Source organism: Lissotriton helveticus, chromosome 6 (assembly GCF_964261635.1).
Source record: "Lissotriton helveticus chromosome 6, aLisHel1.1, whole genome shotgun sequence".
NCBI classification, from domain to species: Eukaryota; Metazoa; Chordata; class Amphibia; order Caudata; family Salamandridae; genus Lissotriton; species Lissotriton helveticus.
Genome location: NC_136067.1, coordinates 1,434,789,978 through 1,434,815,897, shown reverse-complemented (window position 1 = coordinate 1,434,815,897; position 25,920 = coordinate 1,434,789,978). Strand labels below are relative to the sequence as shown.

The 25,920-nt window shown below is 37.6% G+C and overlaps 1 protein-coding gene across 3 annotated transcripts in view; it reads right to left on the bottom strand.

Annotated features, from left to right (window-relative positions):
* Positions 1-25,920, bottom strand: part of LOC144761783 (MFS-type transporter SLC18B1-like) — a 1,350,585-nt gene that overhangs the window by 215,551 nt on the left and 1,109,114 nt on the right. The window contains exons 14-15 of one of the 3 annotated variants that reach the window (XM_078647027.1): positions 21,480-21,513; positions 18,033-18,939 (exon numbers count right to left, since the gene is read on the bottom strand). The exons of 1 other annotated variant lie outside the window; for it this stretch is intronic. In XM_078647027.1, coding sequence (XP_078503153.1) covers positions 18,931-18,939; positions 21,480-21,513 — 43 coding nt within the window. In that variant the 3' untranslated portion in view covers positions 18,033-18,930. Of the gene's footprint in view, positions 1-18,032; positions 18,940-21,479; positions 21,514-25,920 lie in introns of those variants that run through there. One more of the 3 variants, XM_078647026.1, reaches the window with a different exon arrangement.

Sequence of the window (25,920 nt, the reverse complement as noted above, 5' to 3'; positions counted from 1 at the left end):
GGGTTATCAATTACTCTTCAATTTCATATTCTGATTCAGTCAAGTCCCTTTATCGAGCCTTTTTCATGTAGGTACTACCCGGCCAGAAGGCAGTGGAAAATATGCGCACTTGCTGCCTTTCTTCGCTGGTGTTATCAACTATTGTTCAATTTCATATTCTGATTCAAAGTGCAGGCCCTTTATTGAGCCTTTTGTTGTATTAACTACCCCGGCTGAACGCAGTGGGAAATTTGCACACTTCCTGCCTTTCTTGGCTGGGGTTCTCAATTATTCTTGAATTTCATATTCAAATTCAAACTCATGGCCCTTTATCAAGCCTTTTTGTTGTAACTACTGCCCCTGCTAAATGCACTGGGTAATTTGCACACTTTTGCAGCCTTTCTGATTTTTTGCATTATTCATCTTCCACTCAATCAACACATCATCTACACGTACACACACCTACTTACTGCCTTTCTTGCCTATGGTTATAAACTATTCTTCTATTTCATATTTGTATTCAAAGCACAGGCCCTTTATCGAGCCTTTTTGCTGTAACAACAACCCCAGCCAAAGGCACTAAGAAATTTACACACTTGCTGCATTTCTTGGCTGGGGTTACTGTTGTATATGTATACTTACTTCAATATGACTACTTGGTGTCTGTAGTCCTTTCTTAGTGTTTCTATCTTCTCAACCTCCCATAGTACCTAAGAGTGTTCTTTTGGTATGTGAAGATTCCAGCCTTGGCAGTTGATGGTCTGGTCAGCTGTGAGGTTTACTGCTCTGCTGTCTTATCTAATACTAACTTAATAAATATATCTTAATAACCTGAAGACGTGTCCTGCTGCCTAGCTAATAGTTATTTACAACATTTTGGCGACATCTGAAGCTGACCAGACCAGAGGAGCAGACCAGAGAAGAAGAAAAACTGCTCAGCAAGAGCAAGACCTCACAACAAAGAACCCACCTAACAGCGGCCAGTAACAAGAAAAAGAATCCTTGTATTGATCCAGCAACAAGAAGGAAAGCAATTAAAAACTTTTATAACGCAAGTAAGCCTGAAGAATTTAGCCGCAAGCAAAATTACTAAATAAATAGAAAGAATGGAGTCAGCATCTGCTGCCTGTTTCTTGAGAATAAATGTGTTATAGCGGTAACGCATGAAGACCTTTTAAAAAAAAAATACCCTATCACAGTAAGAAACTAGCTTCTTTCGAAATAACTAACAAGCTGAAATTGCTGAAACTACATCAACAACTGTCTATCTTCAGTCAAGATGTTCTACCGTTTCTTGTGTGTTGTGTTTGAAAGTAATGCGACAATGAGCTTAGAAATCTGTCAGCTTATGCCTGGAGGAAGGAATTTTTGTCATTAAGTAAGCTTCTGCCACGAAAGACTCAAACCAAAAGAAAAGCTCACAGGGAGTTAGAGGGAACTGCTACCGGAGAGAAGTACTTCACCGCAATTAGCCCAGCTGTTTTGAGGGAAATCGGCAGCAAGAAGTAAACTATTCACAGTATTCTCCTCATCTCATTGATCGTGAGTAAGCGGTGTGGGTGCCTTGTGTGGGCGTGTCTTTCCTTACCTTTGTCAGCTGGTAGACCCTTCTGCGATTCAGTCATCCCTTCAATGATGACGTCGTAGAATCTCCAGTTGTCTTTGTGGAGATTCAGCACGTTCACAGTGCTGATACTCCAGAAGCCTGCGTCAGAGACTTCTAACCTTTGACCCGAGGCATCACTGCGCAATGACATGCAACGTAGGTTGGACATTTTGTTCTGGATTCCCAAGGTCACCTAAACACAATGCCACCGAGCGCAATCGAAGGGTGCCAAGAAGTTAAAACCAGTGGCTGCCACAACCCGTCAAAAAGTGAGAAATGTACACTGTAAATAATGTCTGTGTTACTGCCGTGTCCTTATTTTTCGCATTAATAATGTGCTCCAAAGGAATTCAAATTCCATTAGTTCTAGGCCTATTGAAAGAGAGGAAAATAGAGTGTTTTCTTCAAGTTTGATCCAAAACCGAGTCTTATTGTATTTACGCTACATTTCAAAGACTGTCACAGCGTTAAATATTTTACTATGCTACCAACTGGTGGAACTGTTAAAAAAACACATCCAGGAATTCAGGCTTGTTTAATCTAAATATGTAATGTCCCGTATTTGAAATTAATTGTGGAGGAATTGTCCATTGACAATAGTCATTTCACTCACAACTTGATTTCCACAAGTATTTTCTTTATGACGTTGTAGAGTACATGGCAATGAGGCATTAAACTGAGTACAGCATTAGTTTTTAATTGAATTAACTTATTTATGGCCGATCTGACACCAAGGGTAGACGGAATCAACGCACACCCCCCATGGCTAGGAATAATGCCTCTCACGCATCTCTCCTATGACAATGACGTTGTTCTCCTCAGCCAGACGAAAATAGGACTGCAGCGTCTCATGGGCGAGCTGGCCGTATATACCAAACAGAACCTTTTAGAAATAAACAGTAAGAAAACAAAGGTCATGATAATAACCCATCGCCGCATAAAACTGTTGAACTACACAATTGACAATAAGAACTTGGAAGTTGTGGAAAGCTACAAGTACCTGGGGATACATCTGGAGAGGCGGTTCACCTTTTCCGCGCATTTTTATGCCATCGAGAAGAAAGGATCAGCCCTACTTCACGCATTCAGCAGTTTATCTAAGCAGCTTAAAGGCCCTCTATTCACTCCCCTTCTAACAGTCATCAAAGCCAAGCTACTTCCAACAATAGCTTATGGCAGTGTGGTACATTGTAGAAGGAGTGCACCGCCGCTCTTAGACAAAATTCAAACAAGAGTGTATAAACGTGTATTCAGCTTACCATGCGACGCCTCACCCGTCCAGGTTCGGCTCGAATTTGGTTTGCAGTGCCAAACATTGCACAAAAAATATGAGACAGTAAAATTTTTGTATAACATCTGGTTGAACCACGAAACAGAAATCAACCTCGCCATTTGGGAAGCCATGCAAAGCAATCCAAATTCCCAGTATGCAAAGTACTTAAACTCCTCCCTTGAAATCACGAAGTTGGCGTCATTGTGGGAAAGGAAGCTACCCGTACCCTCATTCAAGCAGGCTGTAAAAAAGGCAGTTAACATGCACTCGTTGATCGATGACAAAACAATTCTGAGTCATCGCTCGCACGCTTGGATGATAATACAATCCTATAAGAAGCTGGTACCTGCAGCCTATTTAGGGCTTGCCTTCCCTTCACACTTCAAACTAAAATACCTAAACCTACGTATGGGCAAATTGCCTACAAACGCCGACCAACCTGGCTGGAGGACACCAGGCCCAAAGGAGTGTAACTTATGCGGTGCAGCCGTACAAGACATTATTCACTTGATCTGCATTTGCCCCGTATTGGATAGTGAACGCCGGCGATTACTCAAGGCAAAATTCAATGAAAAAAAATTCGCACATGCCGCTCAGCGATCCTTCAAGCATGGGACTCAGTGGACTCACAATTTATTTGCCGAACAATTAAATATGTTATTAATTAAAAAAAAAAAAAATGTGAAAAGAGCTAACATAAACTCGACCTTCTTGAACTCTTAATGTGTATTTTCCAAACATTGAATCAGCTCTCTGAATCATTAGGTCATTAAAAACATCATGTTCACCATTTTCAACTAATTGTTGTTTTAACACTGTATAAGAAAGTCTTTTTCTATATATATTAAATGCTGAATTTTATATTGTAAACTGTTTTTATTAACTATACAATAAAAGAATTATTATTATTATAACTGCATTACTCTCAAGGACAGTGACTGCGATTTCAGAACTAGTGGAGTGCAATACTGGCAATTAGTATTGAAATATTGACTGGAGTACATTACTGTGGAAAATATTATAAATACATGCACAGTGTCTAGAACCATGACAGTGAGAAGTTCTAAAGCAATGAGGCAGATCTAAAAGGAAAATATGACGAGGTTTTACGCCTCATGCTACCATTCATAAAGACTATGGTTTTTTCGGAATCGGAACGAAGACTGTGAACTACGAACATAATTTATGTACACACAGTGTTATTTTACGGAATCACCACTTACTGCGCATAAGGCACATAAATAAGGAAAAACCAATTCAAAGTTGTTGTGGAAGTTTTGTGTCAACAGTGAAGCAGCAGTAGTGCAGTGTTCTGGAACCAGTGCAATTCAGTTTCTCAACGGTGTCTCAAGACGAATCTACGGAGACATTTGGTCCATGTTGGGCAGTTGGCAAAAGTCCCATGATGTACAGCTGCAACAGAAATCCGGATTCCACAAAGGTGTCAATGTCCCAGAGTAAAAAGGAAAAAGTGAACAAAGGTTCCATAAGGAGACAAAGGTCCCAGAGCGAGAAAATGAACAAAGGTTCCAAGAGGAGACAAATGTCTCAGGGAAAAGTGAACAAAGGTTCCAAAAGGAGACAAATGTCTCAGGAGAAAAGTTAACAAAGGTTCCAAAAGGAGACAAAGGTCCCAGAGCGAGAAAATGAACAAAGGTTCCAAGAGGAGACAAATGTCTCTGGGAAAAGTGAACAAAGGTTCCAAAAGGAGACAAATGTCTCAGAAAAAAAGTGAACAAAGGTTCCAACCTGTCCAGAAAGGGACAATGGATGTCACAGAATCATCATCGGTAGTGGACAAAGTGTGTTCCAGGACCGGAAGAGTTCACTACCAAGATTTGTGATGAACAAGAGCTTCAGTACCATGACAAAGTTGTGACAAAGATGGTTCTTTGAACCAGAATAAGTGTTCCGCAACTTGAACCAGGCTTTATAGCCCACAGTACTGAGACAGTTGGTCTACAAAAGTAATGACATTTTTAAGGGAACTTAGTGGTCCGAACTACAACCAAAGGCCCACAACCCGAGGAGAAGACCCAGAACCTAGACACCTGATCCAGAACTAGATTTTGGACTGTAAGAATTCTGGATCCAAATTTTCTTCGGGAACATCCTTACAGAACTTTTTGAGAATTAGAGGCTTTTGTTCAACTTTCCTATCTTCAACAATGAGCGAGAAGCCATGGCGGACAAAGACTGATCGGAGGAAGTAAACTGTCTCTTCCCGTTTTTGCTGGCCACAACAACGGATTGTAGAGAGTAGACTGTCTCTTTTTGTTTTCTTTGTCATTCTAAGGGGAGAAGGTGCTCATCATGATCTTCATCTTGATCCTTGTTTTGATTCCGTCCCTTTGCCTTCTTGATCTGGAAGTCTAAGAGGTTGCTCACCTCCTATGTGTTATATGTTTTCTTCTTCTTGTTTTCCATGCTTTAACTCTTACTATGTGTTTGAGTCTTTCATTTGTGTTTTATCAGTAAAGGGAGAAGATGTGTTGTATATTTATACTTACTTCAATATGACTTCTTGGTGTCTGTATTCCTTTCTTAGTGTTTCTATCTTCTCAACCTCCCATAGTACCTAAGAGTATTCTGTTGGTATGTGAAGATTCCAACCTTGGCAGTTGATGGTCTGGTCAGCTGTGAGGTTTACTGCTCTGCTGTCTTATCTTATAATAAATATATCTTAATAACCTGAAGACGTGTCCTGCTGCCTACCTAATCTACTTACAACAGTTACCAATTATTCTTCTTGTAATACAAATTAAAAGTGAAGGCCCTTTATTGAGCCTTCTCAGTAACTTCTACCCGTGAATGGCAGTGGGTAACTTGCGCACTTGCAGCCTTTCTTATTTTTTACATTATTCATCTTCCACTCAATCAACACATCGTCTACACATACACACACCTACTTAATGCCTTTCTTGGCTATGATTATCAACTATTCTATTTCATATTCGTATTCAAAGACAAGGCCCTTATCGAGCCTTTTTGTTGTAACTACTTCCCCAACTAAACACACTAGGTAATTTGCACACTTTTGCAGCCTTTCTTATTTTTTACATTATTTATCTTCCACTCAATCAACACATCATCCACACCTACACACACCTACTTGATGTCTTTCTTGGCTATGGTTATCAACTATTCTTTTATTTCATATTCAAAGTGCACGCCCTTTATCGAGCCTTTTTGTTGTAACAACTACCCCAGCCGAAGGCAGTAAGAAATGTACACACTTGCTGCCTTTCTTGGCTGGGGTTATCAATTATTCTTGAATTTCATATTCTGATTCAAAGTCAAGTGAAGTATTCTCCTTAAATAAATTCAGGATTCAGGAAGTTGAATTTGAAGAAGTTTAATCCAGGAATTAAGATCTCATCCACTAACAAACCCAGCAGACATCAACTGACTCTCTTAGAACATTCTTATGATACATGCAGTCACCTTACTCATGACATAGTAAGGTTCTATTAAAGCTGTAGAGTTAAATAAGCTGCAGAGCTAATTATCACACATCTCCTTCCCCCCGAAAAACAAAAATATAAATGTAATAATAACATGAAATCAATACTATACAGAAATTAAACAAAGTCAGAAAGATAAGAAGGCTTCTTAGATACACGTTCGGAAGATCTAATATTTCCAGAACTCGTTGCATTGCCTTTGGTCAAGATTTTTTCTTTGGAATCCAAACTTCCACCATCATGCAATTTCCTTCGGATAACAACAATGCGATTTAGATTCCATATGCGATGATCTTGAGTCTGTACAGCATTGTTCAAAATTTTGATCACTTTAATGGGTTTCATAAACTTTGTTTCTGAGCTACTCACTATGCCAGGACGTTTGACCATGACTATGTCACCAATACAGACAATAGTTTTTTTAACACTATTTTTAACATCAAAATAAGTTTTTCTACGTTTAGCTTTATTCAACTCATTTTTAACAATGTCATCTTTGTTGCATACACATTCTTTACCCTTCAACATTTCATATTTATTAACCCAAAAAGGTTCCACCTGTGTGTTGGGAATTCTCCCCCGAAACAACAAAAATGGAGTCTTTCCAGTTGTAGCATGAGGAGTATATCTGTATTCTTCTATTTTTTCCATAACACATTTTTTCCAATCAGATGACAAATTCTTTGCTAAACTAATGGTATCTTTGATTACTTTGTTGAATCTCTCGACCATACCATTGGCCTCAGGATGGTAAAGAGAACACGTTTTATGTTTAATGCCTTTAGAAGATAAATACTGTTCCATTTCTTTGGAGACAAATTGTACCCCATTATCTGATAAAATGGTTGCAGGAAAACCTTCTTTAAAAAATAAATCACTCAAGCATTGAATAATCTTGCCTGAATCAGTTCCTGACAAAAAGAAAATTTCTGGCCATCTTGAATACATGTCAATGACCACCAGTATAAATACATGAGAATCTTTATGTTGAATGGGACCCACCAAATCCAGAGCTATATCCTGCCAAGGACCATTGGGTCTTTCCCTTAAAAACATGGGTTGCGTGTGTGTATTGTACGACTTGTCACTAACATTACAGTGTATACACTCCCTAATTATTCTTTCAACCATTTTATCCATGCCTGGCCACCAATAAGACATGCGAAGCCTCTCTTTGCTTTTGGATAAACCTGAATGAGCAGCATGAACCAAATCTATCAAATCTTTCCTAAGACTTGTTGGAGGGATTAACCTGGTTCCACGAAACAATAAATTGCTATCAACAGATAATTCACTGCGTACTGTCCAAAAAGGCTTAGTTGAAGAAGAACCATCCTTGCTATTAGTCCAACCATTTTTTATCAAGGACATAACCTCACATAATGTACCATCATTTCCTAATTCCTCAGACCATTTCTTCTCTGACAGAAATTCGTAATCAACAGAACAAACCAATTCATCATCTAACTCTACATGATCATCACCATCCACATCACTCTTAGAAACAAGACGTGAAAGAACATCTGCTATTCCGTTATCAACACCAGGAATGTATTGAACACCAAAGCTATATTCTTGTAAGCCAATAATCCACTTCGATATTCTCCCAGACACCAGATCCAAGCCTTTCTTATTAAAGATTTCCACTAAAGGTTTGTGATCAGTGTGGACATCAAAAACCAAACCCCAAAGAAATTTCTTCAGTTTTCTTACCGCCCAGAACACAGCCAAGGCCTCCCTCTCTACCTCAGAATAACGTTTTCAGCATCTCTCAAACTTCTAGATAAAAACATTATGGTTTGCATGCCATCAGGACCATTTTGTTTCAATACAGCACCTAACCCTTTTTCACTTGCATCAGTAACTAATACAGATTTAATCTTAGGGTTGAAACTTTTCAACGCAGGAGCCCTGTTCAACCTTCGCTTAATTTCGATGAATTCACTCTCACACAGATCTGACCAATGAAATTCCACACCTTTCCTCAACAAACACCTCATGTTTACTGTCAACTCAGCAAAGCCTTTTATAAATTTTGCATAATATTCAATCATGCCAAAAAGCTTCATGAGTTCAGTTTTATTTTCTGGTGCCACCATTTTGTTTATAGTGTCTACCAATTCAGGTTTAGGCTTCACACCTTCACCAGAAATATTATGCCCTAAGTAGTTTAGAGAGTCAGATCTGAATCTACATTTGCTTGCTTTTATTGTAAGATTGTGTTTGCTGAATCTTTCTAAAACCATGTTCAGAGTGACATCATGATCAGATACGTTTTCTGCAAAAATTAACACATCATCTTGATATATGCAAACACTAGGAATGTCTTTCAAAACTTTTTCCATCACTCGTTGAAACACAGAGGAAGCAGATACCAATCCAAATGGCATCCTCTTGAATCTATACGTGCCAAAAGGTGTAATAAACTATGTAAAATCTCTGCAAGACTCTTCTAATTCAATCTGGTGATATGCAGAAGTAAGATCTATTGTACTAAAAACTTTGGCTTTTCCTAACAATACCAATAATTCAGCGATATTGGGCAGAGGGTATCTGTCGACAATTACACACTTATTGAGTTGCCTGAGGTCGATGCATAGACGCAAATCGCCATTAGGTTTTCGGGCTGCGACCACTGGAGCCATCCATTCACAACCTTCTATTTCCTCAATTATATCATTTTGCATGAGTTTCCCAATTTCTTTTTTCATATCTTCTTTTACCGCTAAAGGTACACTCCGGACTTTACAACTCACTGGAATGGAATCACTCTTAACTCGTATCTTGTGTTGATAACCTTTGAGACACCCAAGAGTTTCTTTAAATACATTAGGAAAATTCATTTTTAATTCACAAGCAAATTTGTCTTCCAACGGTTTTACTTCAAGCGATTTTTCCTTCACATCTAGAACACTAAGAATATTATCCCTCAATTGAATGCAAGGATTAGCATTGGGGTCTAAAATTACACCTAAGTCACCCTGATGTATCCAGCTGATAATGCTGTCCCCCTTTCTCGAGACATATACTTTTCCAGACACTAGTCTAGATTTATACTCTATAAGGCCTATAAAGTAACCATGCAACTTTATAGGTTTTTTATCATATCCTAAAGGAATGATGTCAGGTTTAAAAAGAGACACCTTCCCTTTTAGTTTTTTAGTGAAAAATTCATCAGAGACGATTGTAATTTTTGCACCAGAGTCAAACAATACCTTGGTTTTTTTTCCCTCAACAGATATTTCATCAATAGGATCAGCTCTTTTACGCGGGCTTTCCCCATTATCACCAATGGTTTGAACCACCTCAATATCACAATCAGATCCTGAAGAAGTTCTCTCAAAAATTTCTACTTCTTTCACTTTAGATCTACCTTTTGTTTTGCATAAAGCAGTGACATGACCTTTTAATTTGCATTTACCACAGGTTTGTTTCGGAGCGGGGCATTTTTTATCATTGGCGAGATGACCGGGTTTTCCACATCTAAAACATTTAAGTTCATATCCGCTCTTTTTAGTGTCTGCTCTGGCAGGATCCTTAACATATTTATCACTTTTGGACCTTACTATTTGAACTTTATTCTCTTTTTCAGTACTTTTTTTTATTATAGCCACACACTTAAGAGAATGCTCTATACGCTTGGCAACAGATAAAACTTCATCAAGTGAAGGCTCATCTTTTAGCCACAACTCATCTCGAACCTTTTCTATTCCACAACCAAACATAAATTGATCACGAATGCGTTCATCGATTAAAGCCCCAAATTTGCAAGAAGATGCAAGTTTTCTTAAGCAAGTTACATAAGATTCAATACTTTCTTCATCATTTTGCATACATTTGGTGAATTGGTACCTTTCAAGAATAGTACTAACTTTGGGTAAGAAATGTAAGTCCAATTTCCTTATGCTAATTTCATATTCATTTAAACCATTTGCTTCTGCAGGAGGAAGGTCAGGCAAATCATCAAAGACGTCCTGGCCTTCAGATCCTAAACAGTGTAGTAATAAAGAACATTTTCTCTCAGCACTGAGATTAGTCCCACAAACTTTAGCATAGCGTTCAAAGACTACTTTCCATTTTTTCCATCTAATTGGAGGTTTACCAGGGCAAGATAAAAAAAACGGTGCAGCTGTAACTTTTTGCATTGTTAGAATAAACACTATGAATGTATGAGAAATATATATAAAAATAAATAATTAATTAAAAATAACTTCAGAGAATGTTCATATAAGTATGTATGTGTGAAAATGCAGGAAACACATATCAAAATGCAGGAAACACATATCAACCAATAAGAATAATAATAAGAAAGTAAGGATGGACCAATCAGGTGCGAGGTTCAGGGTCCAATCAAATTAATTCTTTCAAATCCCACTGAAAAGGGTTTTGGTTGAGCTGCAGAAACCCCTGCTTCAAGGTAAAACTTCTTTTTCCCTTTTAAAACAGTGTCAATAAAAACTGTACGATCAGGCAACAGGTTAATTTAATATTTGTCAGCTGCTTCACGTATCCTTAGCACTGGAGAGGGCGCATATTTGTCAATAATTCAAACGCGTTCTTTTGAACAGTTCCTCACACTTGGTTAGGTTATGCACACGTTTTTGAAGACGGTTATACGCTCTGGGGAAAGCAAATGTTTATTTATTATTCTCACGCTTGGCTGCACACGCGATGGTTACACTCGCTGGGGAAAGCGAATGTTTATTTATAATTCTCACGCTTTGCTGCATATGCTCGGCATCGGCTTTTGACAGAGTGCAGACGCGAGCTCTCTTCGCGCATGAGAATGTTTACTTTCAATCAGGCGAATTGTGAAGTCTTGTGCACAGAACTCTTCGCGCTTGTTAATCTTTGTAATCCTGGTATTTTACACTTAAATGTACGAAGTCTTGCGCACACAGATATCTTCGCGCTCGTTAATCTTTGCAATCTGGGTATTTTACTTAAATTTACGTGTTTGGCTGAAGGCGCTTGGCTGCGCACATTACACCAAATCTCCTCGTAATTTAGCTTTTCAAAGTTTGACAGCATCCCTGACTGCACGCATTAAAGAACTCCTCGCGCTTGCCGATGTTTACTTCCCAATGAAAGCTGCACGCCTGACTGTTCGCGCTTGGTTTAAAACAGCAAATTGTTTCTTCACGCTTGATTATTGGCGCTTTATAATGTTGGGCACAATTAATTAAGGCGCAAATAAGTCTTGAAAGCGTGGTGAGATTAGCTGATTTTAATTAAAGCTTTGCGTAAAGTGACTTATATGAAGAGATGATAAGTAGATAATCAAGCTTAGATAGGAGATACGCTGAACAAGCTGAAGTAAAATATTGCTCACAAGACGAGAATGCACGAAGATAAAAGGTCTTAATCTTGATTGATGTAGCATTAATAATGCTAGGCAGTTGAGTGAGGGTTGACAAGATTGAGGTTTTTGCCAGGGTTAATCACCTCCTCCTCACAAAGATTTGTGTTGAGATCTTCCTGGGGTTTTCAAGCCGACTACGCCAGTGAAGTATTCTCCTTAAATAAATTCAGGATTCAGGAAGTTGAATTTGAAGAAGTTTAATCCAGGAATTAAGATCTCATCCACTAACAAACCCAGCAGACATCAACTGACTCTCTTAGAACATTCTTATGATACATGCAGTCACCTTACTCATGACATAGTAAGGTTCTATTAAAGCTGTAGAGTTAAATAAGCTGCAGAGCTAATTATCACATCAAGGCCCTTTATCGAGCCTTTTTGATGTAGCTACTACCTCAGCCGAAGGCAGTGGGAAATTTGCACACTTGCTGCCTTTCTTGACTGGAGTTATCAATTATTCTAAAAGTAGCTACAAACTCAGGAACAATATTTTCATTTGAAAACAAATTGCAAAGTAATCGTATCTGTAAAACTTCTTTCCCATGTTCAGTCATTTTTCAATTCTTATATCTTGTATAATAGTTCCATAATCAGCATCATTTGCTTGTCACATATTTGTACTAAATTCCTTATATTCAAAATATGACCAAATGTTAACATTTCCAATGCTACATTACATCTTTTACTTGTACTACCTGTGGAGCATGACAACAAATTGCAATACCACAAGCTATCTGGAGAAGCTTGTTGTGAAGACTCTTGAAGAAAATTAAACTTCTCATTATTGATGACGTAAGAATGGTATCAAACTTAATGCTTGCCTTTGTGCATTTAAGAATGCAGCAAATTCTTAAAACAGAGTATGACATATTAGTCTCAATTTATTTAAGGCAGAGACAATTGTACTATGTCCTCAGATTCTGTTAACTGAACAATATAGCATTCATCGATAGTTGTGTCGAGTATTACCTTCTATATACATTGCAAACAGCAGACTTCACAAGTACAATTCAGCTTTGCATGTAAATTTCTCTTCAGTTTGTGTGCTGAGAACTGCCTTCAATCAATTCTGCGCTCAGTAGAGTTGACAACTAGATACCAACAGCGCCAGCAGTACAGAAAACATTCAATACAATCTTGATTTATTTGAAACAGAGACAATTTCACAATGTCCTTTAGATGTTCTTAAAGTTTGAACTGTACGAAATTCAGCCTTCATTTCTTTAATTGAGAGATATTTCTACTGTATGTCTTCAGACTTTGTTTAAATAAGTGACAAAAAGCATTCCTCCATGTCTGTGTCAACTACTGCCTTGGATCTACACTACGGACAGCAGGGTTCACTACTTTGAAATCAGCTTTCCATCTACACTATGCACAGCATTCAAATTAGCCTTCATTTATGTAAGGCAGAGACAATTATATTAATGGATGGCACAAGAGACATTCCTCAATGTCTGTACTAAGTACTACCTTCAAATGTACACTACGAACAACAGAGTTTACCTCTTCATACCACGAGTCACATCAGTACTACAGAAAACATTGAATCCAGACTTCCTTTATTTTAAGGTAGAGCTAATGGATTCTATGTCTTCAGATTTTGTAAAAGAATGTGACAAATAGCATTCATCTATAACTCTGCTCACTAAACCCTTCAATCTACACTGCGGACAGCAGGTTTCACAACTTGAATTCACCTTTCCATCTACACTACATTGAACATTGAATTCAACCTTGCTTTATTTAAGACAGACAATTGTACTGTACTGTGTCCTCAGATTCTGTCAACTGTGACAAAATAGCATTCATCGATCTTTGTGTCAACAACTGCCTTCCATCACACTGCGGACAGCAGGGTTCACAACTTGAATTCAGCTTTGGAATTAAATTTGTCTTCAATATCTGTGCTGACAACTGCCTTCAATCTATTCTGTGGTCAGTAAAGTTCAAAACTTGATAGCAGGAGCGCCACTACTACAGAAAACATGCAATCCAGCCTTGCTTTATTTAAGGTAGAGACTAATGGATTCTATGTCTTCCGATTTTGTAAAAGAATGTCACAAATAGCATTCATCTATAACTGTGCTCACTAGAGCCTTCAATCTACACTGCGGACAGTAGGGTGCACAACTTCAATTCAGCTTTCCTTCTACATTAAGGACAGCATTAAATCCAGCCTTTCTTTACTTAAGGTAGAGACAATTGTACTCTGTCCTCAGATTCTGTTAACTGTACAAAATAGCATTCAACTAGATACCAAGAGCGCCAGCACTACAGAAAACATTCAATACAATCCTGATTTACTTAAAACAGAGACAATTGCACAATATTCTCAGATTTTCTTAAAGTTTGAACACTAGGAAATTCAGCCTTCATTTATTTATTGCAGACAAAATTCTGCTAATTATGTTCACATTTTGTTTAAATAAGTGACAAAAACCTTTTGTCTATGTCTGTTAACAACTGCCTTCAATCTACACTGCACAGGGAATGTACAAGCTCAGCGCCAAAGATACTACTTACTCAGTGCACCATAAATCATCACAAAGAAGAGTGAACACTTATGTCACAGTGAGACACACTGTCCCTTTTAAATGGAATTGATGCAGAATTCAATCAAAGTAAAAGTAAAATTTATTTGCACAATTAATTAAAATCATTGCAATATACACACTCATAATAGACAATTAAAAAAGACAATTTTCAGATCTGATAAAAAGTCAGTGAATTTGTGAGATGAAAAAGTGTCACTTAGGGGGGTTAAAGCTCAGTCTTGGTCAGATGGTAAGATCAAGGAATTAATTTCTGTGATAAACTTTACAAAGCGCGTCGCCATCTGAGGTGAATCGCCCCTCATGCATACATCGAGTGCTTCTTGGCATGTCCTGATGTTAAGAAAAACCCAAATTGGGCGAAGCCAAAAAATTCTTTGGGCTAATAAGCGTCGACAAATGCACAAGTTGTGAATGAGATTTTCCTCTTCCTGATTACAGAAGCGGCATTGGGAGGAAGCTTCTTTCTTATATCCTTGGCCAAACTTATATGCCTTCAGTGGAATTAAGCCGAAACGGAATCTCATTAATTGGAGTTTTACATGAGATTTCATGGGAGATGTAAGATAGGACGGTAATATTTTTGGGGCATACATGCAGAATTCAATCAACAAAAGAAATTACTTCAATTACTGTACCTCCCCCCGAACACACATCATCACAGGGTACGTTCAAGCTCAGCGCCAAAGGTATAACTAACTCAGTACACCACAAATCATCACCACGTGACCGTATTGAATGAGATGACTTATTTAGAAAAAAAGATATCATACTTTTTGAAGATATACTTCAACTTACTTCTGTGAATGGGCAACCAATATTTATTAGAAAACTTGATTTTAAAGACTTTGGTACCAATGCGTCCTGCTTGGACCACGCATCATCGCACACTCCACAGAACTTTGTTGCTTTAGATGCACACTTGCTTCCTTTCTTGGCTGGGATTATCAATTATTCCTCAATTTCATATTCTGATTGAATGTCAAGGCCCTTTATCAAACCTTTTTGTCATTTCTACTACCCCAGCCAAAGGTTAATACTCCAAAAGTAATCTGTAAAATTTGCCAAACAACTCTTTCAAAGGGTGATCCATACAAAAAATACAGTGCGACACATGAAGAACTTGCACCCCAACAACTTTGCTTGAGCTGCAACACAAAGATTGAAGGGCAACCCACCTGCTGCTGCACCAAGCACATCAACTGCTGCAACAGCATCTTCGGCAACCAGTCCATACTCACATATTAATCTTGATTGTGGTAAACTTAAATTTCTATGCATTTAATGCGATTAACTTTTGTGTTACGTGAAATAGTCTATCAACCTCACCAAAAATAAGAAACCGGAGCATTGCTGTCCTCAACATCAGTCACTGCACATTTATGAAGCTTTTTTGTTGTAAGAACTACCCCATCCGAAGGCAGTAGGAAATTTGCACACTTTCTGCCTTTCTTGGCTGGAGTTATCAATTATTGTTCAATTTGATATTCTGATTCAAAGTCAAGGCCCTTTATCAAGCCTTTTTCATGTACAACCTACCCCAGCAGAAGGCAGTGCGAAATTTGCACATTTGCTGCCTTTCTTTGCAGAGGTTATGAACTATTGTTCAATTTGATATTCTGATTCAAAGTCAAGGCCCTTTATCTAGCCTCTTTGTTGTACCTACTTCCCCGGCTAAATGTAGTGATTAATTTGCACAGCCTTTCTTTTTTTTTACATAATTCATCTTCCGCTTAATCAAAACATCATCTATACGTACACACACCTACTTGCTACCTTTCCTGGCTACGGTTATCAACTATTCTTCTATTTCATATCCATATAAAAAGTACAGCCCCTTTATCAAACCTTTTTTATTGTAACAACTACCCCGGCCGAAGGCAGTAAGAAATTTGTACACTTGCTGCCTCTCTTGGCTAGGGTTATCAATTATTCTTGAATTTTAAAATACAGTTGTGACGAATTTAATTAAGAAAGTGAAGAATTGTTTTTAAAAACAACATTTTATAAGAAAAAGAAAACTGTAGAAAATCTACTTGAGAAGGCTTTCAAATTGATTTTTTTAAAATTTGTTTTAGTAATCCATACAATTCGATCACTCGATAAACCGATACCTTTAATGAAGGCCAAAAGTAAGTGGAAAAAAATAACTAACAGAAGATATTTTTCAGAGGTTTTTTTGGGTGAATGGAACCATAGTTCAAGTTCTGAGCCTTTTGTAATGATGAGTTATCTTCAGAGTAGTGATTTGTTGCATGCAGATGACACTAGTGGTCGTGCTTATGAGGTTAGAAATGATTGTGCTATTGAGAAAGAGAAAATTGTTCCTAGAAATGCAGAAGAGGTGTTAGCTGAGGAAGTTTTAGGGAGACGTCCTAAAGCTCCAGTGAACACTTGCAATTGTAGTAGTATTTATACTGTAAGTCAAGAATCTATTGATTTTTTACGCAATTTCTTACATAACTATATTAAGAAAAAGTTAAACAAAAGATTAAGATGTTGCAAGAATAAGACCCTTGCAGAGTGACAGAAAATACTGGTTTGCAAGGTCATTCTCTGGCTTGTCTATCTAAAAAAGTTTGGCAAAGTGTTTTTCACCAATTCAGAATGTTACCAGCTCATCATACTCAAATGAGGAAATTAGTCAGAACATTATATTTCGCAAAAAGCCCAGCACTAATGTTAAAAATGTTGAACAGTACTCTTTTCCATGCATCTGTATCAGATGTAACAAATGTTTCTGATGAAATTCAGCTTAGTTACTTTGGTCCTCAGGAAAACAGTGCAGAAACTGAGATATTAAGGAAGAAAATGTGGAAGAGAATGTACAATGTTGTACTGTACAAAATCTTGAGCAAGACATTACAAAGTTTAAGGTGATTTCATGTGAAACGCCAAATTATTCTTCTATTTGTTTTCAACAAACTCATTATAAAAATCAAACCAGGGCTGTTCATCTGTATTTAAAAAGTAAAAAGGAAAATAATAATGAGTGGAAGCATTTTGCAACTTATTTGTTGGTAGAGAATTGTTTTGATTTGGGTTCTGATCAGCGTGTTCGTAAATATTGTTATAACAAATTAGATGAGAACAAAATGCCTGCTAGAACTGTGCATAATAATCTTGAGTTGGTAATTATTCATTCTGAACTGATGGATTTAAATACCCATGAGTCTATTCTTATTCAATGTGTGCATCCATTTCTGGCTATTGTTCGTTTGGAGCCTAAGACAGGAAAATTGCCTCTTTCAGATTTACAAACGTGAATAAAGAGAAGAGTTGTATATTTGCCTGTAGATTTTTTATAAAAAATTGAAACAATTGGTGTAGAAAATGTAAAAGATGAACCTTTAGGTATTCTTTTTAATGGCGTTCCTAATAGGAGTAAGAAAATCTGGCAAGAATTAGTGAATGTTAGGAAAGTGAAAAAGTCAACGTATCTGGTAAAAAAACTAATCAATATTATAAAAATGTGTATGTGAGCTGTGCTGAGTACACTTGGGATGATTTACTTCAATTTCTTCGAGACACAAATCCAAAGATATAAATATTGAATACAAGACACCTGCAGAATTGTGCTCTTTGGATCCAGTTACTGTATGCAGGTATTTCAATCATAGATTCGAAGCTATAATATCTTTTATCACCAATAAAAAAATTCTCCTCTTGGAAAGGTTTTGTATTTCTTTTGGAGAAAAGAGTATCAACCAAAAGATGCTCCTCACATACATATGCTAATATGGATCAAAGATGCTCCCAAATTTGCAACTGAGTCAGATGATACTGTGCTGTCTTTTATTGGAAAATATGCTACATGTGATCTACACAAAAGTACATAAGATAAGGACTTAAGACAACAAGTCTTACGATTACAAAGCCATCGTTGTGGGAAATACTGTCATCGAAACTACAAATTTAAGGACAAGTTCTACACCAAATGTCATTTTGGATTTCCACGTCCTGTAATATTAAAAGGAAGAGTGAACAGTTTTATGTCATATTTGCTACATACTACACAAGAAAGTCTCCAAAAAATACATACAACCTAAAAAGAAATGAAGAGCCAAAATACATAAATGAATACAACCCAGTCATTTCGTCCATGTGGAATGCTAACATAGACATTCAATATATTGCAGACAATTCCGTTGCTGTTGCTCGATATCTAACACCCTACATAACAAAATCAGAAAAGACAGAACTGAAGGAGATGTGAGAAGAGATTTCCTACAAGAAAGGTCTAACTAAAAAATTATATAGTTACAGTTTAAAGATGTTATCTCATCGAGAAATTGGAGCTTATGAATGTTCAGATCACTTATCATCTGCAAGTCTTTACTCCAAATCTAGAAGAATCATTTGGCTGAGTCTAAGTCTTTATGCAACACGAAATCGAGTACGTAAATCTGTACAAGAAATTGAATATTTAACTGAAAAAAGCCAAAAAGTATACGTATTAGAGTGTATTGGTTCATAACACTTCCTATTCCAACTGGTCAAAGATCCCTTCCTTTTTATTCATTCTACTTTGACTTCCTAAGAAGGACCATCTCTTCTGAGAATCCTGTCAAATAGAAGGAAGATCACCATAATAACAGCAATGGACTCATCTTCCAGCTTTTCTTCCGAAAGAGATTTCATTCCTGAAGAGCCTCCAAAGAAGAAGAGAAAAGCTCTAATTTGGAACTTATTTACTTTCCCTGAAGGGCAAAAAAAAAGGTTAAAGCTCCGTTAGTAACCTGTAAAATTTGCCAACAACTCTTTAAAGGAGTGATCCATCCAACAAATACTCCTTTGGATCACCAAGTATGATGCGACATATCAAGAACTTGAACCCCAATAATTTTGCTCGAGCTCCAACACGGAGGTTACAGGAAAACCCACCTGCTGCTGCACCAAGCACAGCGATTACCGCACCAGCATATTCAGCAAGCAATCCGCACCCACAAATTGATCCTGATTTCGGTGAAATTAGTATTCTATGCATTTATAGTGATTAACTTTTGTCTTACGGGGATACAGTCTATCGACCTAATAAAATGCAGGGAGCAGGAGCATCGCTATGCTCAACATTACTTTTTTTGACATTATCTTGTAATTGGTATCAACTACCCCAGCCGAAAGCAGTGCTAAACTTGCACACTTGCTGCCTTTCTTGGCTGGGATTATCAATTATTCTTCAATTTCATATTCTGATTGAACGTCAAGGCCCTTTATCGAGCCTTTTTATCGTAGCAACTACTCCAGCCGAAGGTTAATGCTCCAAAAGTAATCTGTAAAATTTTCCAAACAACTCTTTCAAAGGGTAATCCATCCAAAAAAGACTTCTTTGACACAGCAAATATAGTGTGACACGTGAGGAACTTGCACCCCAACAACTTTGCTTGAGCTGCAACACAAAAATTGCAGGGCAACCCACCTGCTGCTGCACCAAGCACATAAACTACTGCAACAGCATCTTCGCAAAGCAGTCCATACTCACATATTATTCTTGATTTTAGTAAACTTAAATTTCTATACATTTATTGCAATGAACTTTTCTGTTACGTGCAACAGTCTATCAACTTCATCAAAAACAGGAATAATTGATAACCCCAGTCAAGAAAGGCAGCAAGTGTGCAAATTTCCAACTGCCTTTGGTCGGAGTAGTTACAACAAAAAAGCTTGATAAATGTCTAATGAGTAATGTTGAGGACAGTTATGTTCCTGTTTCTTCTTGTAATACAAATTCAAAGTGCACACCCTTTATTCAGCCTTCTTGTTAACTACTTCCCGTAAATTGCAGTGCGTAATTTCCACACTTGCATCCTTTTTTTATGACGCACTGTGTGTGTAATGAGCTGGGTATCCATATATCTACTTCCATGATAAGGCAATGGTTACTTTGTGCATCTTCAACATTTCTAACTTTTTACCTTACTCATCTTCCATTCCATGAACACATCATCCACATGTACACACACTTACTTGCTGCCTTTCTTGGCTGCGGTCATCAATTACTCTTCAATTTCATATTCTGAATCAAACTCAAAGCCCTTTATCGATCCTTTTTAATCGAGATACTACCCCGTCAGAAGGCAGTGGGAAATTTGCACACTTGCTGCCTTTCTAGGCTGGAATTATCAATTATTGTTCAATTTCATATTCTGACTCAAAGTCAAGGCCCTTTATCGAGCCTTTTTCTTGTAACTACTTCCCCAGCTAAAAACAGTGGCTAATTTGCACACTAGCAGCCTTTCTTGGCTGGGGTTATCAATTATTCTTCAAGTAATTTTAATTGAAAATGCAGGCCCTTGATTCAGCCTGCTTGGTAACTACTTCCCGTAAATGGCACTGGGTAATTTCCACACTTGCATCCTTTCTTGCGAAGCACAGTCTGTGTAATGAGCTGGGTATCCAAAGATCTACTTCCCTGATAAGGCAGTGCTTACTTTGCGCGTCTGCAGCCTTTCTTAATGTTTACCTTATTCATCTTCCATTCAATGAACACATCATCCACACATACACACACTTACTTGCTGCCTTTTTTGCCTGGGGTTATCAATTATTCTTCAATTTCATATTCTGATTCAAAACCAAAGCCCTTTATCGAGCCTTTTTCATGTAGATGCTACCCCTGGAGAAGGCAGTGGGAAATTTGCACACTTGCTGCCTTTCTTCACAGGGGTTATCAACTATTGTTCAATTTCATATTCCTATTCAAAGTGCAGGCCGTTTATTGAGCCTTTTTGTTGTAACAACTACCCCGGCCGAAGGCAGCAAGAAATTTGCACACTTGCTGCTTTTCTTGGCTCAGGTTATCAATTATTCTTGAATTCCATATTCTGATTCAAAGTCAAGACCCTTTATCGAGCCTGTTCGTTGTAGCTACTACCCCGGCCGAAGGCAGTGGGTAATTTTCACCCTTGTAGCCTTTCTTATTTTTTATATTATTCATCTTCCACTCAATCAACACATCATCTACACATTAATCCATTGTATTATGCTTTTATGATATTCGAAATAAACCCTTCAATCAATCAATCAATCAATCAATCAATACACATACACACACCTACTTCCTGCTTTTTTTTAACTGGGGTTATCAATTATTCTTGAATTTCACATTCTGATTCAAAGTCAAGGCCCTTTATCGAAACTTTTTGTTATAGATACTACCTCAGCCAAACACAACACGAGATGGCAGGACTATGAACAGCATCTAAATCTACAGCACTACATGCCAAAAAGAAATGCTTACCTTGTAAGTGACATTTTCCTTTAAGATATAAAATCTGTCAATAGAAAAGAAACATGTTCTCAGTGAAGTGAAATTACTTTTTGTGATATATTGAAACTATTTTCACAACTTCTTTACTGTTGTATGTTGTTACAGTGTTTCTTTCCTCCTCACGTTCAATATCTTAAGCTACACTGCAACTATTTTTACAACTTCATTGCTGTAATATCGATGTTTGTAGTACTCACATAAAACATTTTATGACACCTTGAAACTATTTTTGAAACTTGTTTACTATAATATAAGTGTTTCAACTGCTTTCATAAAACTTTTTGGGATATATTGCAACTATTCTAAAAGATTATTTACTGTAATATCAGTGTTTGAGTTGGTAACAGAAAATAAATGTGATACATTGTACTGTGTGGCTCACTACAATATTAAAACAGAAATGTTATAGTGTTTGCTGGAACTGTAAGGATACAGACCGGGGTATTCAATGTATAAAACACAAGTTTGACGGTGCATGGAAGAGTGCATACATAGTCTATAGGAGTTTGAAGCAGTCCGTGCCTTAAGGCCCACTTTGCATCATGACTACTTCAGTACTACCTGAATGATTCCAATTCTGCAAGAAGTGTGTCTCAAACCATTATTATTTTATAATAATACATTTATTCTTGTAACATCTCATAATTTAATAGAACTTTTAAAATAATTTCATCATGTATTTCATTTTCCTGCTTATCAATTTCAAAAGTCATATAATCATACTCGATGTCGTCTAATGCTTCTACAAAATCAGCATCCAAGATTTCGTCTACAAAATTACAACTGATATCTGCGGCATTGATTTCTTCCTCTTCATTGTAGCTATTTACAAAAAGTATGTTCAGCTCTTCTATAACACTGTTATTAATTTCGAAACCGTCTTCCAACTTGTTTTGTGGATTTTCCATACTATTTTTCTTATTTTGTAGGTCCTTCTACAAAAACATAAACACTTCATTCTATCCTGACTGTAATATCAGCATATTTTGTACTTGAGTGTATATTATTTTGAAAACATTCGAAAAATAAATACAATAAATACAGTGTCACTATGCATTGTGTCAAGTGCTTTAATCAGCATATACAAGAATAAGTTACCTTTCATTGTAATCACATACAAGCCAAAACAAGATACAACACTGCAACTAAAGCACATTACATAATGGTACAAAGCATCTCATTGGAATGTTGGGTATTAGGATAACATACACAACTCACATATAAAGTGATTTTAGAAAATTGTTACTTGTTCGATGATAAGGATAAGTAATATCTTTCCGAGAAAATTTGAATATTTAAAAGGGTAAAGTAAGAGGTGAAGAACACAGGTAAGAAGTTACATCTCAAGATGCAAGACATGATGAAAAGGGTGGTCCAAAATCTCCATGTACAATACCCAGTGGAGACATTTTAAAAGCGGGCACACTCAAGGAATTCTATAATGTGCAATAAGTGTTTATGATAACACCACACAGAATCGGCAAGAACAGATAAAATAGTGGATTATATGTGCTTGGACTATGATGAGAATACACTGTAGTAGGACCACGGTCAAGTGCAAAGATTAAATACTTAAGACATAGCAAACGAAGTGACAATAAGACCCAGGAGGGTCCAAGAGTGGTGGAGGATGGGTTTCTTAACCCGTATCCTACATACTGTGTTGTAAACTTATAACAGTGACGACAGCAGTGCCTTAGTTTCACTCCCCCCATTACGTTGTCAATTAGGGTAAAAAGAGAGAAAGTAAATTACATGGTTACAAATGTACTGCTATGTTCAGAACACTGGATCAAGCACCGAATAAACAAACTCAGATACAAAAGAAAATACACAAAACATATCTACACAAATAAGACAGTGAATCTTGAACTAAAACTGGTAACTCAACAACACAACGGCTAAGGACACTGCAACGGATGCTACACTGTAGAACTCATTGTCAGGTCCATGAAACTGTGTGGGCAGCTGGTAGGAGCCAACACAGGACGATGGCAGTACGAGGCCCCTGGAGAAGCTTGGGGGAGTGGCGCTCCCAGGGACTACAAGATGGGGCCGTGAGCCCCCCGCATACTTCAAAATAAAACTACGGAGGGTGGCGTTTCCAGGGCTCTGCGGGCCTTACAAGCCCTACATCTCTGTATGTGGGGCGAATTATCGCCCCAGAACCAACGGCACTGCTAAGTGCTGATGCACAATTTAACCTAAATCAACAATTTGATCCTCATTTTTTCACTTTTTCATGATATTTTTCTCATGTTTTTCAATTTTGTGAGATTTCTGTGTTGTTCCACACGTCAGACAACATGCCAATTTCCTCCGTTTTCTCATGTTCAGGTTTGTCCATCCGGACCCTATTCCAAGAACAAGTACAAACGCCAAGATCCATCAGAGGCAGTGTTTTATTAAACCAATGCATTTCGGGCAATTCCAGCCCTTCGTCAGGGATAACTGAAAATGTTAAGTAAACATACATTATTGTAAGGTACATTGTTGTGTAAGATAGACAATCGTCTTGCGATTCCTATTAAAAACCACGCATTTACTATATTCCTTTCCTATGTACCAGTACAGTAAAAACCAATCGGAAGTTTCTATTACCAATGTTTGTTTAAACCCCAATAGTCTCCACCTATTATTAATTCAAACCTATTCTCCCAAGGACCAGAGCCTTCACTACTATGTATTTATATGAGCGTCTAAATCACCCTCCTCTTTCTGCCCGTGTGATCTTGTTTACTTACTCCCTCAAATAAAATGCCCCTTTCCGCATTACTCTAATAACGAGTGCCAAACCTGAGCAACTGTAGCCCCGCCCAATTCTAACTTTGCTCTACTAAACCTCAACGCTACATATCACCTCCCTTCATTCCCTCTTTCACGTGCTCTCTTCTGCATGTTACCACGCTACCCTCCTCCCATTTCTCTCCTTGTCACTTTTCTTCCTTCTATGTTGCTCGTATCGTACCACAACTATACTTCAATTCTCCCCATTTACTTATTTTTCATTTACGCTCGTTACAACCATCAACGTGACAAACCATGCCACCAAACACTATCCCCTTCAACGTACCTGCTTCTGTTAGATACCATTCTTCTCCTCCTCTCTCTGTTCAAAAGGTGCATTGTGTGTATTTCACCCTCCTGTGACTTCGCTCCGCCTTCATGACTCGCGCCTAATTAACCTTCTGATTCGTTCCTTTTATCTAATGCTATCAGCTTGTCATCTAATAACTACACTTCCCATAATGCAATGTAGCTGTCTTATAATTAAAGGGAACGCATTCAACCGCAGGTTGTACTGACAATGTCAGAAAATCACAAAACAAATTTATAATCCCATTAAAAATAATTACATTGTGTCGCTTAATCACATCGATTGAATGAAGCTTCACTCACAGTGTTATCTTAGGCACATGACCAGGGTGTTACATATAATCTACCATGTCTGTCTCTGCAAGCAGTATGTGTGTCTCTGCTCATATTATTTCACTGTCTCTACTGGCAAAAAAACAGGCCACCTATATATAAGCAACACATAACATTAATTTATCATTACATGTAACATCCTGGTCATGTGCCTAAGATCACACTGTGAGTGAAGCTTCATTCACCCATCAGTGTGATCTTAGGCACATGACCAGGATGTTACATGTAATCTACCATGTCTTTAAAAAACATGTACTTCCATATTTTTAAAGACATCAACTAAGCACATTATTCACCCAGATCCATTTAAAATCAAGCTTGACTCACAGTGTGATCTTAGGCACATGATCAGAATGTTACATGTAATCTACCATGTCTTTAAAAAACATGTACTTCCATATTTTTACCCGCATGCGCGCTAGCGGGTTTTCCCGCTGCGCGCTGCGATTTTGAAAATCGCGCGTTACGTGACAAAGTCAGCTCGTCATGCGCGTAGCGCAGGTAACGCCCATGACGAGCTGGCTTTGTCATGCGCGTCGAAGGGGTTAAAGACATCAACTAAGCATATTATTCACCCACATCCATTTAAAATCAAACTTGACTCACAGTGTGATCTTAGGCACATGACCAGGATGTTACATATAATTTACCATGTCTGTCTCTGCAAGCAGTATGCGTGTCTCTGTTCATATTATTTCACTGTCTCTACAGGCCGAAAACAGGCCACCTATATATAAGCAAGACATAACATTAATTTCCCATTACATGTAACATCCTGGTCATGTGCCTAAGATCACACTGTGAGTGAAGCTTGATTCATCCATCAGTGTGATTTTAGGCAGATGACCAGGATGTTTCATGTAATCTACCATGTCTTTAAAAAACATGTACTTCCATATTTTTAAAGACATCAAGTAAGCATGTTATTCACCCAGAATCATTTAAAATCAAGCTTGACTCACAGTGTGATCTTAGGCACATG